General features: G+C 48.3%; 3 protein-coding genes across 3 annotated transcripts; 2 read left to right on the top strand and 1 right to left on the bottom strand.

Annotated features, from left to right (window-relative positions):
- Positions 1 to 134: 134 nt before the first annotated feature.
- Positions 135 to 2228, bottom strand: F5B22DRAFT_624613 (chromosome segregation protein Csm1/Pcs1-domain-containing protein). The gene is made up of 3 exons (XM_047976136.1): positions 1260 to 2228; positions 805 to 1203; positions 135 to 745 (listed from the first exon to the last, which is right to left on the bottom strand). Exons 1-3 carry the CDS (start codon positions 2071 to 2073, stop codon positions 531 to 533), a joined length of 1428 nt encoding a protein of 475 aa, XP_047826458.1. The 5' UTR covers positions 2074 to 2228; the 3' UTR covers positions 135 to 530.
- A 418-nt stretch (positions 2229 to 2646) lies between these two features.
- Positions 2647 to 4116, top strand: F5B22DRAFT_639358 (P-loop containing nucleoside triphosphate hydrolase protein; the record flags this gene model as incomplete). The annotated part of the gene is made up of 4 exons (XM_047977705.1): positions 2647 to 2742; positions 2800 to 3085; positions 3151 to 3523; positions 3573 to 4116. The coding sequence occupies 4 exons, from the start codon at positions 2647 to 2649 to the stop codon at positions 4114 to 4116; spliced, it is 1299 nt and encodes a 432-aa protein (XP_047826459.1).
- Positions 4117 to 4711: 595 nt separating this feature from the next.
- F5B22DRAFT_471167 (cystathionine beta-l) lies at positions 4712 to 6355 on the top strand. Its single transcript, XM_047972163.1, has one exon. The coding sequence runs from the start codon at positions 4976 to 4978 to the stop codon at positions 6302 to 6304; it is 1329 nt and encodes a 442-aa protein (XP_047826460.1). The 5' UTR covers positions 4712 to 4975; the 3' UTR covers positions 6305 to 6355.
- Positions 6356 to 12765: the final 6410 nt, after the last annotated feature.

Below are 12765 nucleotides of genomic sequence, written 5' to 3' on the forward strand. Positions count from 1 at the left end.
TGTGTCCAATTCAACGGCTTCTACCAAGACACCTAAGCCTGTTAAAGCTAGACTCTATCCTCTGCTCGGTAGTATTCATGCAGCTAAAGTCTTAACTGGAACAGTATAACATTTTACCCCTGCAGAAGGAAACCCTCTGCCCCTGTCTCTGCCCTGTCCAAAGGATTTGGGATAGGAGCTGACCATACCCAGGCAGACTGGAGGTAGGTAACGAGCACAGCACCTACGAACAAGATATACCTAAATAATTGAGCAGCTTACACGATGAAGCCCATGTTTGTGATTCTGATCAGGCTGCATATACGCGCATCTTGTGCTATTACGAGGCCAGGAAAATCTCAAATGTCACTCTATAGACTACCTAGGTATGTCTCAAGCCCCTCATAACGCCAGAATAACTAGATGGGTATCATAAAGCATCGTAACCACACCATCTGCCCGATTTGTCCAGCCTTGTCTTGAACGTTCACACCCTAAACTGCTTAGTTCAATGGGTAAAGTCCCCATACACCAGCCGCTAAGGCCGTGAATTACTCTGGTCGGTCATTCAAGGCCTTCACCACTCTTGAATAGAACTTCGCCGCATGTAACCGCGGGAAAGTAATTTCCTCGACAAGATAATCCGGCAGCGTATCGATCAGCTCCTGGTCTCGAGCGCCATCAAGCTGAGGCATGTACATGAACTGTGCATCTTCGAACTTGTCTGATGACCCATCGAGTGCAATCGACAATTTGAAATGGAGAGCTGTGAAATCATTCATTAGTCTCATTCTCCCTCGCTATGTTGCTATTCATTCAACTTACTTCCATTTCTACCTGTTTGCACACAGTCGAACACTTCTTCATCATTTTCTCGCTTAACGCCGCAGACCAGCAAGCCCGTCAGGTCCCCATAGAGGTTTTCTTTCTTCTGTGCCACTTGAGCTGCAGCTTCTGCAGCGTTGATAGCATGTCGGTTATTTGCAAAGTTGTTCTTCATGGCACTACCGGGAATCTTTACGTTGGCTGGCTCTGCCGATCGAGCGGCAGTAAGTTTTGTCGACAATGTCTTGATTTCAGCCTTCGCTTCCGTCAAAGAGCCTTGTAGTTCTTCAACCTTCTTTTGACTGTCTTCAAGCTGCTTTCGAAGTTGCTCGACCTCTTTAGCTACCTCTGTCTCGCCGGCTAACTGGGCCTTGAGAGTGGCGATGAGCTCTTTATCCGCTATTAAACGTCAGTATAATCCTCGTAGTTATGTGTTAAGTTCAAGGTGAGATTACTGTTTGCTCTTTCTTCGCTTTGCTTTCTTAGTCGATCGAAATTTCGCTCTGCTTCCTGAACACCAATTTCCCGTAGATCACGATATTTAGCTTCGAGCGCCTCGTTTTTCCGAGTAAGTTCTCCAATGCGCCGTCTCAAGCTTGGGTCATTTAGTTCGGAATCAGAAGCGGAAACAGGCCTTCGGCTGGCAGTAAATAACGTTTTGGATTGAGGTCGTTGAACGGAGGATATCCCTTGACTAAGATACCGAAAAGGTACCACCTCTATTGGATCATCTTCCACTATATCGGTGTCTGCTATATCAACTTGCTGAGTTTCAGGAATCTCTATTTCTGGCTGTGTCTCGGGAATTTCGGCGACCTCGGCTTTCTCGGCTTCAACATTAATCTTGGGTTTGCGTCCTCTTCTGACAGGCTGAGGTGGAGTGGTTTCACTCTCCATGACCGATAGCTCGTCTTCCTCCTCAGCCTCAGCAAGTCTTCGTGCCTTAGTCACCCTTGGTCGTCCTCTTCCTGGCCTGGGCTTGGCTTCGGTATCCTGGTCTTCTGGCGCATCAATCGCATCGCTAGCAGGTCGTTTTATGCCTCTGCTTTCTGTCGAGTCCTCTTGGATGTTCCCAGCTTTCTCAGCCAGCGCATTCCGTGCCGATGCTCGTGGCACTCGAGTTGACTTGGCTACTCGGCCTGTTGCGGCGGCGCGGCCTCTCTTTGCGGGAGGCATGGTTTTCGTTAATGGCTGTGTTTGATGGGTAAATAGGTCCAAGTCCTGCTCCAAGTCCAACTCAAGTAGCGTTGTGAGCTTTCCCCTTGGCATTGACTGACTGAGATAGTTAAATCGCGATATAAATGTTGAGAATAGTCTTGAGTAAGTGCAGTCCTATAGACGAGCGAGGCGATTATTAACTGTAACAGATGATAGCCTCAGTATGAGGGGTGGGATGTGTTGTCGCGATCAGGTCGCGCTCAAAGTAAACAAGCTGGTGGGGGTTGTAAATGCTGTAGGTACATGGATACTTAGATAAGAAGTACACTTTCCTAATCTGCAAGTCAGGCCCCACCATTTCCGATGTACCGATGCGCCGGGGCGGGAACACAAAGTAAGGGCTTGAGACTCTGGTAACGTTCTCTCTATTTGCATTTATCCTAGTATAACGTTACACATGCATTTATGCAATAAAGGCATGGGGCGACTCTCCCAAGTCCCCGTCCAATATCGCCTCGGCGCATCAGGCTTGGCCGTGATCTAAGCTTGGAGACCTGAATTAAAAGTCGCCTCACTTTTCTTCGCATTACAAGGGTGTCCCGATGTCTCTGTGGATATCTCAACCCAATACACCCATATTTCCGCGCCCATTCACCGTTGTCTGGGCCATTTGAGCAAGCACAAATGCTTCTCACCTGGCTGAAGGACACCTTCACCATGGTCGACCGCAAGAGAAAAGGTGCCGACTACATATGGGATGTGGTTCTATTATTAGGAACGGTATGGCGTTATTTCCTGAGCGCGAGTGGCGCTTTCTCTTGCTGACGCTTGAACAAGGCTGGCCTGGCATGGTACCTCACCAATAATGCCTTATCGAGTCTCCAAGGAACACTTGCCGATCCCGACAAAGAGAAACACGAACAAGCTCGTATCAGGGCGAAAGCAAACCTCTCCCGTTTACGAAAATCGCGAGAAAACGGCAATGGCGAAGGTGACGAAGCCTTTGGTGATGACTCGGCAAATGGAGGCCGGGAAGGAACCGAAGACCTAGTGTTGAATGAATATGAAAACATAGTTGCTCTTGAGGTCGTCGCACCGGAAGACATTCCCGTAGGGTTTGATGGTAAGCTACGATCCTCCTGCACCGGCATCACCAGCATATGTAGCAGGCACTGACTTTGGTTGAAGATATTGGTGGCTTAGACGATATAATTGAGGAGGTTAAGGAGTCGGTCATTTATCCATTGACCATGCCTCATCTCTACTCACATGCTGCACCGCTACTGTCAGCACCATCGGGTGTCTTGCTATACGGACCGCCGGGTTGCGGCAAGACGATGCTGGCGAAGGCCGTTGCACGTGAAAGTGGCGCGTCATTCATCAATCTACACATCTCAACGCTAACAGAGAAGTGGTATGGAGACTCCAATAAGCTAGTGCGCGCGGTATTCTCGCTCGCTCGCAAACTTCAGCCCACAATCATCTTCATAGACGAGATAGATGCTGTCTTGGGGACCCGGAGAAGCGGAGAGCATGAAGCTAGTGGGATGGTCAAAGCAGAGTAAGCCGATTTGTTTCAAGTTCTTCTAACATTCACTAAAGACATGCAGGTTCATGACACTCTGGGACGGTCTCACCTCCGCAAATACGCGTGGGCTGCCAGCGCGAATCGTTGTCTTGGGGGCAACCAACCGAATTCACGACATCGATGAAGCAATCCTAAGGCGAATGCCCAAGAAATTCCCAGTCTCATTACCTGATAAAGCACAAAGACTTCGGATCTTGCAACTTCTGCTGAAGGATACGAAGACAGAGCCTGACCATTTCAATATGGAGTACATCGCAAGAATCACGGCTGGTATGTCGGGTAGCGACATCAAGGAAGCTTGTCGAGATGCTGCCATGGCACCAGTTCGCGAATACATTCGGGAACACCGGGCGAGTGGGAACGCCATGTCGAGCATCGACCCAACAAAAGTACGCGGCATTCGGACGGAAGATTTCTTCGGGCGAAAAGGCGGCGGGCAAATCCTGATGCAAAACCATTCACGTGCCAAGTCTTCCAGTGACGAGTATGAGGATGTCGAGGATGAAGAGGAGGTTACAGCGGACACATCAACGTCTGCTGCAAAAGTCACGGAGCAATCGGCATGAGCTATTTCTGGGTTGACATGAGGACTTAGACTGCTTTGTCAAGGCGTTACGGAGCACCAGGTTTGATTATCAACCTATATGTCTTGTTCATATTATGGGATTATATACAGGACGGATATAACTAGACAAGCCATCGATGGTGTATAAACATGGGAATGTATTATGGAATATTATCATAGCCGTCTCCTGAACACGAGAACGTACAAAGAAGCGACCTGGGTTGTAGCTACAATGATCAGAATGGAGTCTATGGTTCCTAGCTCAATGCTTCTCCAGCGCACGCGACAGGTGCCGATTCATTCGTCCTCGCCAAGAGTGCCTCGGACATAATTAGCCATATCAATCCATTTCTGACCGACCCACGGGGCGCGGCAGTCGGTGGGACAAGGAGTCAGAATGCGTGCTTCAATAGCGGTTTGAGCCGTCTTTGACGAGGTGGGGTTCCAAAGCACGTCATCCTGCTAAAGTCGCGACCGAGGGTCCTCACTTGTTCCCCGGACTTTTTAGAGGATTTTTAGAGGCCCGATAACCGGAACGCAATCAGTAGATACCTACTAGGTAGTCTAAGTTGACTCCTCCTCCTCCTCCTCAACGTCGGGCCTGGGACTGGCTGAACATCCTGGAGCAGAATTACCTACCTATTCTTACCGGTTCCTGAACATACATATTCATCCAATTGTACCTCGCCATCACCACCTAAAGTTATCCCATTAGCCCATTGTCCAATTGACTTGGACCCCGCCAACGTCTCCCATCTGTCTCTACTTACTTACCTGCTGAACCATCGCTTGCCTGTGTCTTCCTAGTCCCTTCATCACTGTTTGTTACCGCGAGGTAGATTGGAATCAAAGAGGACATCATGTCGTCTTCACCACCACCACCAAACAACGACTCCTCGTCCTCGTCGTCTTCCAATGGCAGCGATGCTACCAAGCCCATCAACAAGGCCTTCGCCAAAGTAGACCTCGACGGCCATAATCTCCCTCCCTCGCCCGCTCCTTCGAGCCCCTCGGCCGGTCGGCGCCGATATGCCCTTGCCACTGAGCTTGTGTACACCGACTCCAAGGATCAATATGGCGCCTCGAGCATCCCCATCTATCAGTCCGCTACATTCAAGCAAACCTCCTCCGCAGGCGGAAATGAATACGACTACACACGGTCCGGCAACCCTACCCGCACCCATTTAGAACGCCACATGGCCAAGATCATGAATGCCACCCGCGCCCTAGCTGTAGGGTCCGGCATGGGTGCCCTCGATGTTATCACTAGACTCCTTCGTCCCGGAGACGAGGTTATCACGGGTGATGATCTCTATGGCGGTACCAACCGGCTACTGACGTACTTATCATCCAACCAAGGGATCGTTGTGCGCCATGTGGACACTACTGTTGTGGAAAGAGTAAAAGAAGTCATATCAGACAAAACCGCCATGGTGCTGCTTGAGACCCCAACCAACCCACTGATCAAGATCATCGACCTGCCTGCTATTGCCAAATTCGTTCACGAAGCGAACCCCAAGGCCCTTGTTGTGGTCGACAACACTATGCTATCGCCCATGCTCTGCAATCCTCTCGAGCTAGGCGCAGACATCGTCTATGAGTCAGGCACCAAGTATCTGTCGGGGCACCACGACATTATGGCGGGCATTATCGCTTGTAACGACCCTGCCATTGGTGATAAGATGTACTTTACTATCAATTCGACTGGTTGTGGTCTCTCACCTAACGACTCGTTCCTCCTCATGAGGGGAGTCAAGACACTAGCTATTCGTATGGAGAAGCAACAAGCAAATGCTCAGATGATAGCTGAGTTCCTCGAGTCACATGGATTCCGCGTCCGTTATCCTGGTCTCAAGTCACACCCACAGTATGATCTCCACTGGTCAATCGCCCGGGGCGCCGGAGCTGTCCTATCCTTTGAAACTGGAGATATAGCTCTGTCGGAGCGGATTGTTGAAGCTGCCAAATTGTACGCAATCAGCGTCAGCTTCGGGTGTGTCAACAGTCTTATCAGCATGCCATGTCGCATGAGCCACGCCAGTATCGATGCGAAGACCAGGGCTGAGCGGCAGATGCCCGAAGACTTGATTAGACTTTGCATCGGCATTGAAGATGCCCAGGATTTAATTGATGATCTGTCTCGTTCGGTGAGTAGAGTAACATCCGCAAACATCATTGCACGACCATGACTAACACCCACAAAGCTCGTACAAGCTGGTGCTGTAACCATTACCCTCGACGGCTTCCATGCAACAGGAACTGCACCAACGAATGGTGATTCTGTATAGAAACTACTTCGCCTTATCTAGAAATTCTGCAGGATCTCGTACTACCCCTACGTCAGAGCACACGCTGCAGGTCTCGGCTAGAATTAGTCCTGCACACTCATTACTCCTTAGGCATTTGTACTCATTCCACCACATGGCGCTGTAGGAGACACACGGAATCGCTGTATTTCCCCTGGTCACATGTCTCTGGCTCATCATTGACGAATCTACATAACCCAGACTAGGCCAGATGATTATCGCTTGCTGTGTGCCCTGTCCACTACTATTAGTCTCAGTGGCCACTAGAATTGCGAATGGGGAATTTCTCACGCAGAGGGCAACTGCTGCGTCACTTCACTGAAGGGAAGCGCTTTCCTTGACGACTCCGCAACCCATCGCTCTAACATGACTCTGTTTGGGGGTTCGGTTTTCGTACCGACTGGAGTTTTAAAAGGTCCGCTATGGTCTAAGTTAGAAAAGGCTAGAAAAAGCGGCTGCTGGCAACAAACGTTTTAGCAGGTTGGTCGTTGTTGTTGGCTACGCTATGAGGCATGTTGTCTCAATGTAAAACTTGGTTGGTTCTTGTCACGGGAGACAAGTATCAGAATTAAACAAAAACTGGACTGGAGCGAGAACAAAATAATGACACACTTGAATGACCTCTCAAAATGACTTGGGATGAACAGTGCTGTATCGCGTAGGCATCAAGGCAATGCCAAACCCCCTCATTTTATAGTCGCAGATGCCAATCCATAGCACTCCGACTGGGTATTCGATTCGCGATATGTCCCATCTAATACTGCCAGTCGTGCAATGACTGAGGCTTTTCGCAGCTTTGTCATATCACGCAAGATTGTTAAGTGTCCTTTTGTCATTGGTCCTCGAGAGAGCAGGGGCTGGGGTAGACGATCGCCAAACTGATGCTCTCTCCGCAAAGATTTGATCATTCTCACGATGTTGTACGATGGACGGCTTAGGCTCTCGTAGGCGAGCGAAGGACCTGTCACGTATGTAGGTTGCTGTCAGGCCCATTCCTAGGACCGTCGCACGACGCACGAATATCGTGGCTTTGTGGATGATTTTTTTTCTTTGCTATGCCTCAATGAGGACCAAGGCGCGCCCCTGTTGTCTTTCATATCCTCGCCAATTGGCTCCTTGAGCGAACCGCCCGATCGACTACCCCCCCTAAAGGAGGGTAAGACAAAGCTTACTTGACTGAAACCTGCCATCATCGATTGAAGGCCTCGGCGAGGTTCGTGTTGTTCGCTCGTCCTCCACACCTCCGTGTCGACTGCGCCCTGCAATTCCCATTGGCCTCCGTACCGGTGCTCACCTTTATTGCATGTCCGCGACATTAGTGTTTTCCCTTCTCCGTGTCCTCTCTCGGTGAACTAGGGTATGATCAACCGGTGAGGCTAAACAACGCGAAGATATGTCTGCCTTTTCAAAATGAAACTTGGTTGCAAAAAACAGCAAACCTCGATTTCTCCTCATAATGCGTGTTTCTTTCTCCCAGCCTACAAATTTGAGTCCTGTCGCTGACGGAAAAAAAGTTGCACGAGATTCCCAAGTCCTCGCATACCCCAGGCCGAGTAAGGGTCATGCGTATGCGGGAAGCCGTGGTCTATAGTGGTCTCGTCTTGTCGGTATTCTTGGCAGACAAGACCCGCCCTCTGCCCTCCCGCGCACTGTCGACGCCTGTGGCAGCGGACCTATTGCTCGGCTTTTCGTGAGAATCGATTGGCGTTTGTCAGTTCCCATGGAGCTTTCTCCGTGGACTCCCGAATAATTTTCGAGTTTGCACATCTCTTCTTTTTTCGCCTGACAGCCTTTTCCTGCAGAATCTTGGTGGCACGCCCCAACGCGGGAAGCCGCAGCGCGTTCCACGTCAAAAAGAGCCCTGAAAGCGAAGCTATCCTTGCCTGTTGTCTGTTTGTCTTGTCTTAGCTGGATCCAATTGGGGATGACCCTGCGATCGTAGAGGCATCGTGAGTTGGAGAAGGATATGTGCGAAAAGTCCCTAAGGAGAGGAGGGGAGAAAGTAGCGGTCAACGACGAACGCGACTCGCCTCATTGTTCTAACCAAGGACGGGCCGTCCTCCTGCCTATCCCCTCGCACACTCAGGATCGATGCTGACTGACCACGCCTCACATCCCACGTATGCGAGGAGCAAACAATGCCAGGGTGCTGGTAGCCACAAGCGAGGAGGATAAACTTGACGATCGCGATCGCTCTCACCCGCCCTGTGTCCATAGGCCTCAATGCTGCTTGCCCCCAATATGGTCCCGTGCATCGATTTTATGTGATAGAGCTCTCTGATTTGCCCTCTGTCGTCGTTATTACGAGTTTCTCACATTCCTTTATGCCAGAAGCCGAGAAACAGCAGCAACAGCCACCGTAGGAAGTAAATCCATGAGGAATGTTGTCCTCCACGCTTTTCATTCTTTTCGCCTCATTTTTCACCTTTCGGAAACACCCCCCGAAATACCGAACACTGACGAGAGGATGACGATTGATTCGTGGTACGGACTGGGACAGACTGACAAAATTCTGCAGAGATTGGTAGATGGAAGAGTAAGGGGATTTAGAGTTAGTCCATAGAAATTAGGTTATCGACGCAGAAAAAAAGTTTGACAATACAGACACAACGAGCATTTAAAGGGCTATTATGTGACGATAGTTCAAATGAATTTGGCAAAAAAGGGGGGACTACGTAAATGATATACACTGCTAGCCTATCTGTCCGTCTATATTGCTTCTTCGACCGCCCTTTCCTTGCCGCCGGCTATGAGATGATTGATGGTAGGACTAGATAAGAAAGATCACGTAGTCCGGCTGGATATTACCCGACTTCTAGACCACGTCTGGGTTGGATAGATTGGCGGTGATTTGACACGCGCTTTCTGGACACAGATGTATGTCCGCGGCACGAACGGCACGCATGCTACACACATACTTACTTACTTACTTACTTACTCACTTAGTACCTTACTTGCCTGCCTGCCTACCTATGTATGTATATACATATTGGTTTGACTGTACACGCATCTATACTACGCGGAGGGACAATAGGTATTTTTAGAACCAGATACGTGGCAAAGCAATATACATCGAATAATCATGCCCTACAGCTACATATTACTCTCTAATGAATTAATCACATTGTTCAACTTGGTTTTACTATCTAATCGGCATCGCTTCATTGCCTAGGTATGCCAATGTTCGCATCGCTGCTTATATGTAAAAATCTTGTGAGGAGAGGGGGGGAAATGCTGAAGATGGCGCTGTGTCACGACGGCGCTGGATGACGCCATATCCACCCGTCTACATCACGCTGCATACTTACTGTATACCTGTGTCCCTTTGCCTCTGCTTCTGCCTCAGGGCTAGGCTAAGATGATGTACAGTAACTCGGTACGAGACCTTGGCGCGGAATACGCAGGAGCTAGGTAAGCATTGTGAGGTAAAAACTGCCATTTTCGCCGGTTGTTGATTGGGTCGTGGTATGATTTGGATGATAGATAGGCCTCATGTCTTTCATTTGTCTTTTATTTTAGTTTTATTTCACTCTTTTTGCTTTTGTGTTTTGCTACAGGCACGACGTGTTGGAGACAGCTATACTGGATGTTTACGCCGGGATGAGATACTTCATAAACACGCTGATTTCGGTATGAAGTGCATCGCGCTGTCGCGCGTATCATATTGCTTTCTCAACTTGAAAGAGTTGAAACGGTGTGTATTGAACAGAAATGGTGCACTATACTAAGGTTGCTGACTGAAATATGCCGATCGAGGCCGGGATTAGGACTCTACTGTGTGAACCTTCGAACTTTATAGATAGAACATGATACTCATTGGAGTTCAAAGTGTAGATAAAAGTTATAGATGAGGGAGTGAGTGAATGATTAGATGCCTGGGTCGAGATTTCTCGTCAGGGCAGCACCGCGAATGTAACCGCAGCCGATGTTTACAATTCGACCAATACTCCTCATGTGAAAATAGCAGACGATGGGCAAGACAATATTGTGTCGTCGTCTCCTATAGTGACACAGGGGTTCGCTTTTCTGTCGAGCTCCAAGATAACTTATATACCTGCCACGCCGGTCTACAATATCGTGCAAGACTGAGTCCCCAGCACTTCATACTATATTCTGGAGCTCACTGACGACAGATTCATCAAGCCTTACAACGTCCTGTTAATCTTCGCGAGTCCGCATCCCATCTTGACTGCGAATCTTGTGCCATTTGTGTCGGCGCCAGGGAATTGCATGGTCTACCTTGAAGACACACTCTGAAATAGGCAACTGCGTGACTCGGGACGGATGGCGGTAATGAATGCAAACCAAATGAAAAAAGGCTGAGTCTCCATGGATAATGATATACTAAGTAATGTAGTTGTTCGTTTACATTGGGTCAGTAGCGAAGTTGTTAACAGACGTCTTCTATCCAATTTTGAGAAGGTCTTCAGGGGTAAAAAGGGGGTGGCCTTGGCAGAAGAGGCATCATTTGCCCCGAGTAGATTCGGCCGTTTTTTCCCATTCAATACGGTGCCCTATTTCCATCAACACGCCGATGACAACAACAGATGACTTATGGTGATTCTGAGATGTCTAACATTGCGCCAGGTGCCTGGCGGATGATATGGTTGTTGCTACCTGAGTGACGAGAGCCGAGCAGTGGTCATAAAAAATGTTTATTTAGAAGACGACGGGCTATGTGATACCATAAAGTTTTATTACCCTTGTATTTTATGAAAAAGAAAAAGAAAAAGAAAAAAACGAGATATATAAACGAAGGCAAAATTTCAATTCTGAAGGAACTTGACAAGAGATAACTTTTATTATACAAAGGCATATTTCTGAAACTATTGTATTTTACAGCTCCTCGTGTATCAAACTGAATAGATGATGAATACATATAAAATCAAGGTTGTAGGAGCCTGTAAGTGAAACGGTAGGTAACACACATCTTTGTTTCTGTTCTCTGCTTGGTCACACGGGCTTTAGCGAGATTATATAGATTCTACCGTGAGTTTACAACGACGAGCCTCCACGATCAACGAGTCGAAATTCCTATAGCTCTGAACAGCAATGGCCACCACAATCAATCAAAGTTCGAATCGAAATGACAACTTAGATGAGCACATTGGTATTTCCGAGTTAACAAATACTATAAGTACTCGCTCAAGATACAGCTATTTGTTCATTGAGAAGACATCACTGCGCCAACTACGAGGATCACAAACAGGCATCGTGGTGCTCTAGAGATTCGTCATGATAGGGGTTAATGAGCCCCCCTTAGAGAATATCCGGCTCTCTTTATCTTTCAAATAAAACACTGTATTACACCCATATTTCGCTTCTCACCTGTCATGGAGGTATGTCCCGGAGTGAGTAGAAGGTCAGTCACAGTCAAGTAGGTAGGTAGAAGGGTAGTATAGGCGTCAATATTCATTGAATCCTGAACCCTCCAACCCTCGAAGGGGGGGCCAACACCCCTTTATATAGCCAGTAGGTCTAATACAGCCACCCCTAGGGTCTATGTGACTATATCACCTGACATCATCTCGGAATACCCGTCGTCCTCGATACGAACTTGCTACAAAGAAGAAATCCATGAAATATTGCTACATCCATTCTCGTTCCTACACAAATGAAATGGAAGCCTTCGCTTCTCTCCATCTCGACTTTTCCTTATTACAATAGACAACTCGATAACCACATATATCATCCATCACCCGTATATCTCAAAGCCGGAAAGGACCTGTTCCCGAAACCTCTTCTTCTACCGCTCAACTAAAACTTCCCCAGTCGCCGAATTGCCCTCTCCAGCTGATGTCTGTGAAGATAAACACACTGATAAACGCCGTCATCTTAAAATGGTGAATTTCGAGCATCTACATCTCCGCACGAAGTTTAGCGATTCGTTTTGGGTCAGGCTGGAAGAAACCCAAGTGCTCCGAGTCATAGGACAGGTATTCGGGTGATCAGGAGGAGCATGTGCCCGTACCTGAACTAGTCGAATGAAGGAGCTGGGGAGAGCTAGAATTGAATCATCTTTACGAGTTTGCTCGACAACTCGACGCTAGGAGATGCGTGGGCGGTGCTTATTCAAGAGGAAAAGGAATTCATCTGTAGTCAGTTAAGACAGGCTGTGGCCGCGCTCAGCGGAGCCCAACATCATTCGACCCATCCATTTGTGTCCTATGTTTGATTTAGACAGTTGACTTTCGCGCATCATGAGCACTTATACGCGCTCTACCTATACTTCCGCGACGAACCCTAGCCCGGGCCATTAGCAACGTCAAACACTTTACGTCAAACACTCTAGAGATTGTGTGATGCTAGGCTCTACTCTACAGTTGTTGAGATCTGAATCGCCC

The sequence above is a fragment of the Xylaria bambusicola genome (genome assembly GCF_022495145.1).
Source record: "Xylaria bambusicola strain CBS 139988 unplaced genomic scaffold F5B22scaffold_60, whole genome shotgun sequence".
Taxonomy (NCBI): domain Eukaryota; kingdom Fungi; phylum Ascomycota; class Sordariomycetes; order Xylariales; family Xylariaceae; genus Xylaria; species Xylaria bambusicola.

Bases quoted from the DNA above. Each gene is read 5' to 3' on its own strand.
- F5B22DRAFT_471167 (XM_047972163.1), top strand. From the start codon at position 4,976: ATGTCGTCTTCACCACCACCACCAAACAACGACTCCTCGTCCTCGTCG.
- F5B22DRAFT_624613 (XM_047976136.1), bottom strand. From the start codon at position 2,073: ATGCCAAGGGGAAAGCTCACAACGCTACTTGAGTTGGACTTGGAGCAG. The intron at 1,204-1,259 runs GTAATCTCACCT...GACGTTTAATAG, and splicing joins AAGCGAAGAAAGAGCAAACA to CGGATAAAGAGCTCATCGCC. The intron at 746-804 runs GTAAGTTGAATG...ATGATTTCACAG, and splicing joins GCAAACAGGTAGAAATGGAA to CTCTCCATTTCAAATTGTCG.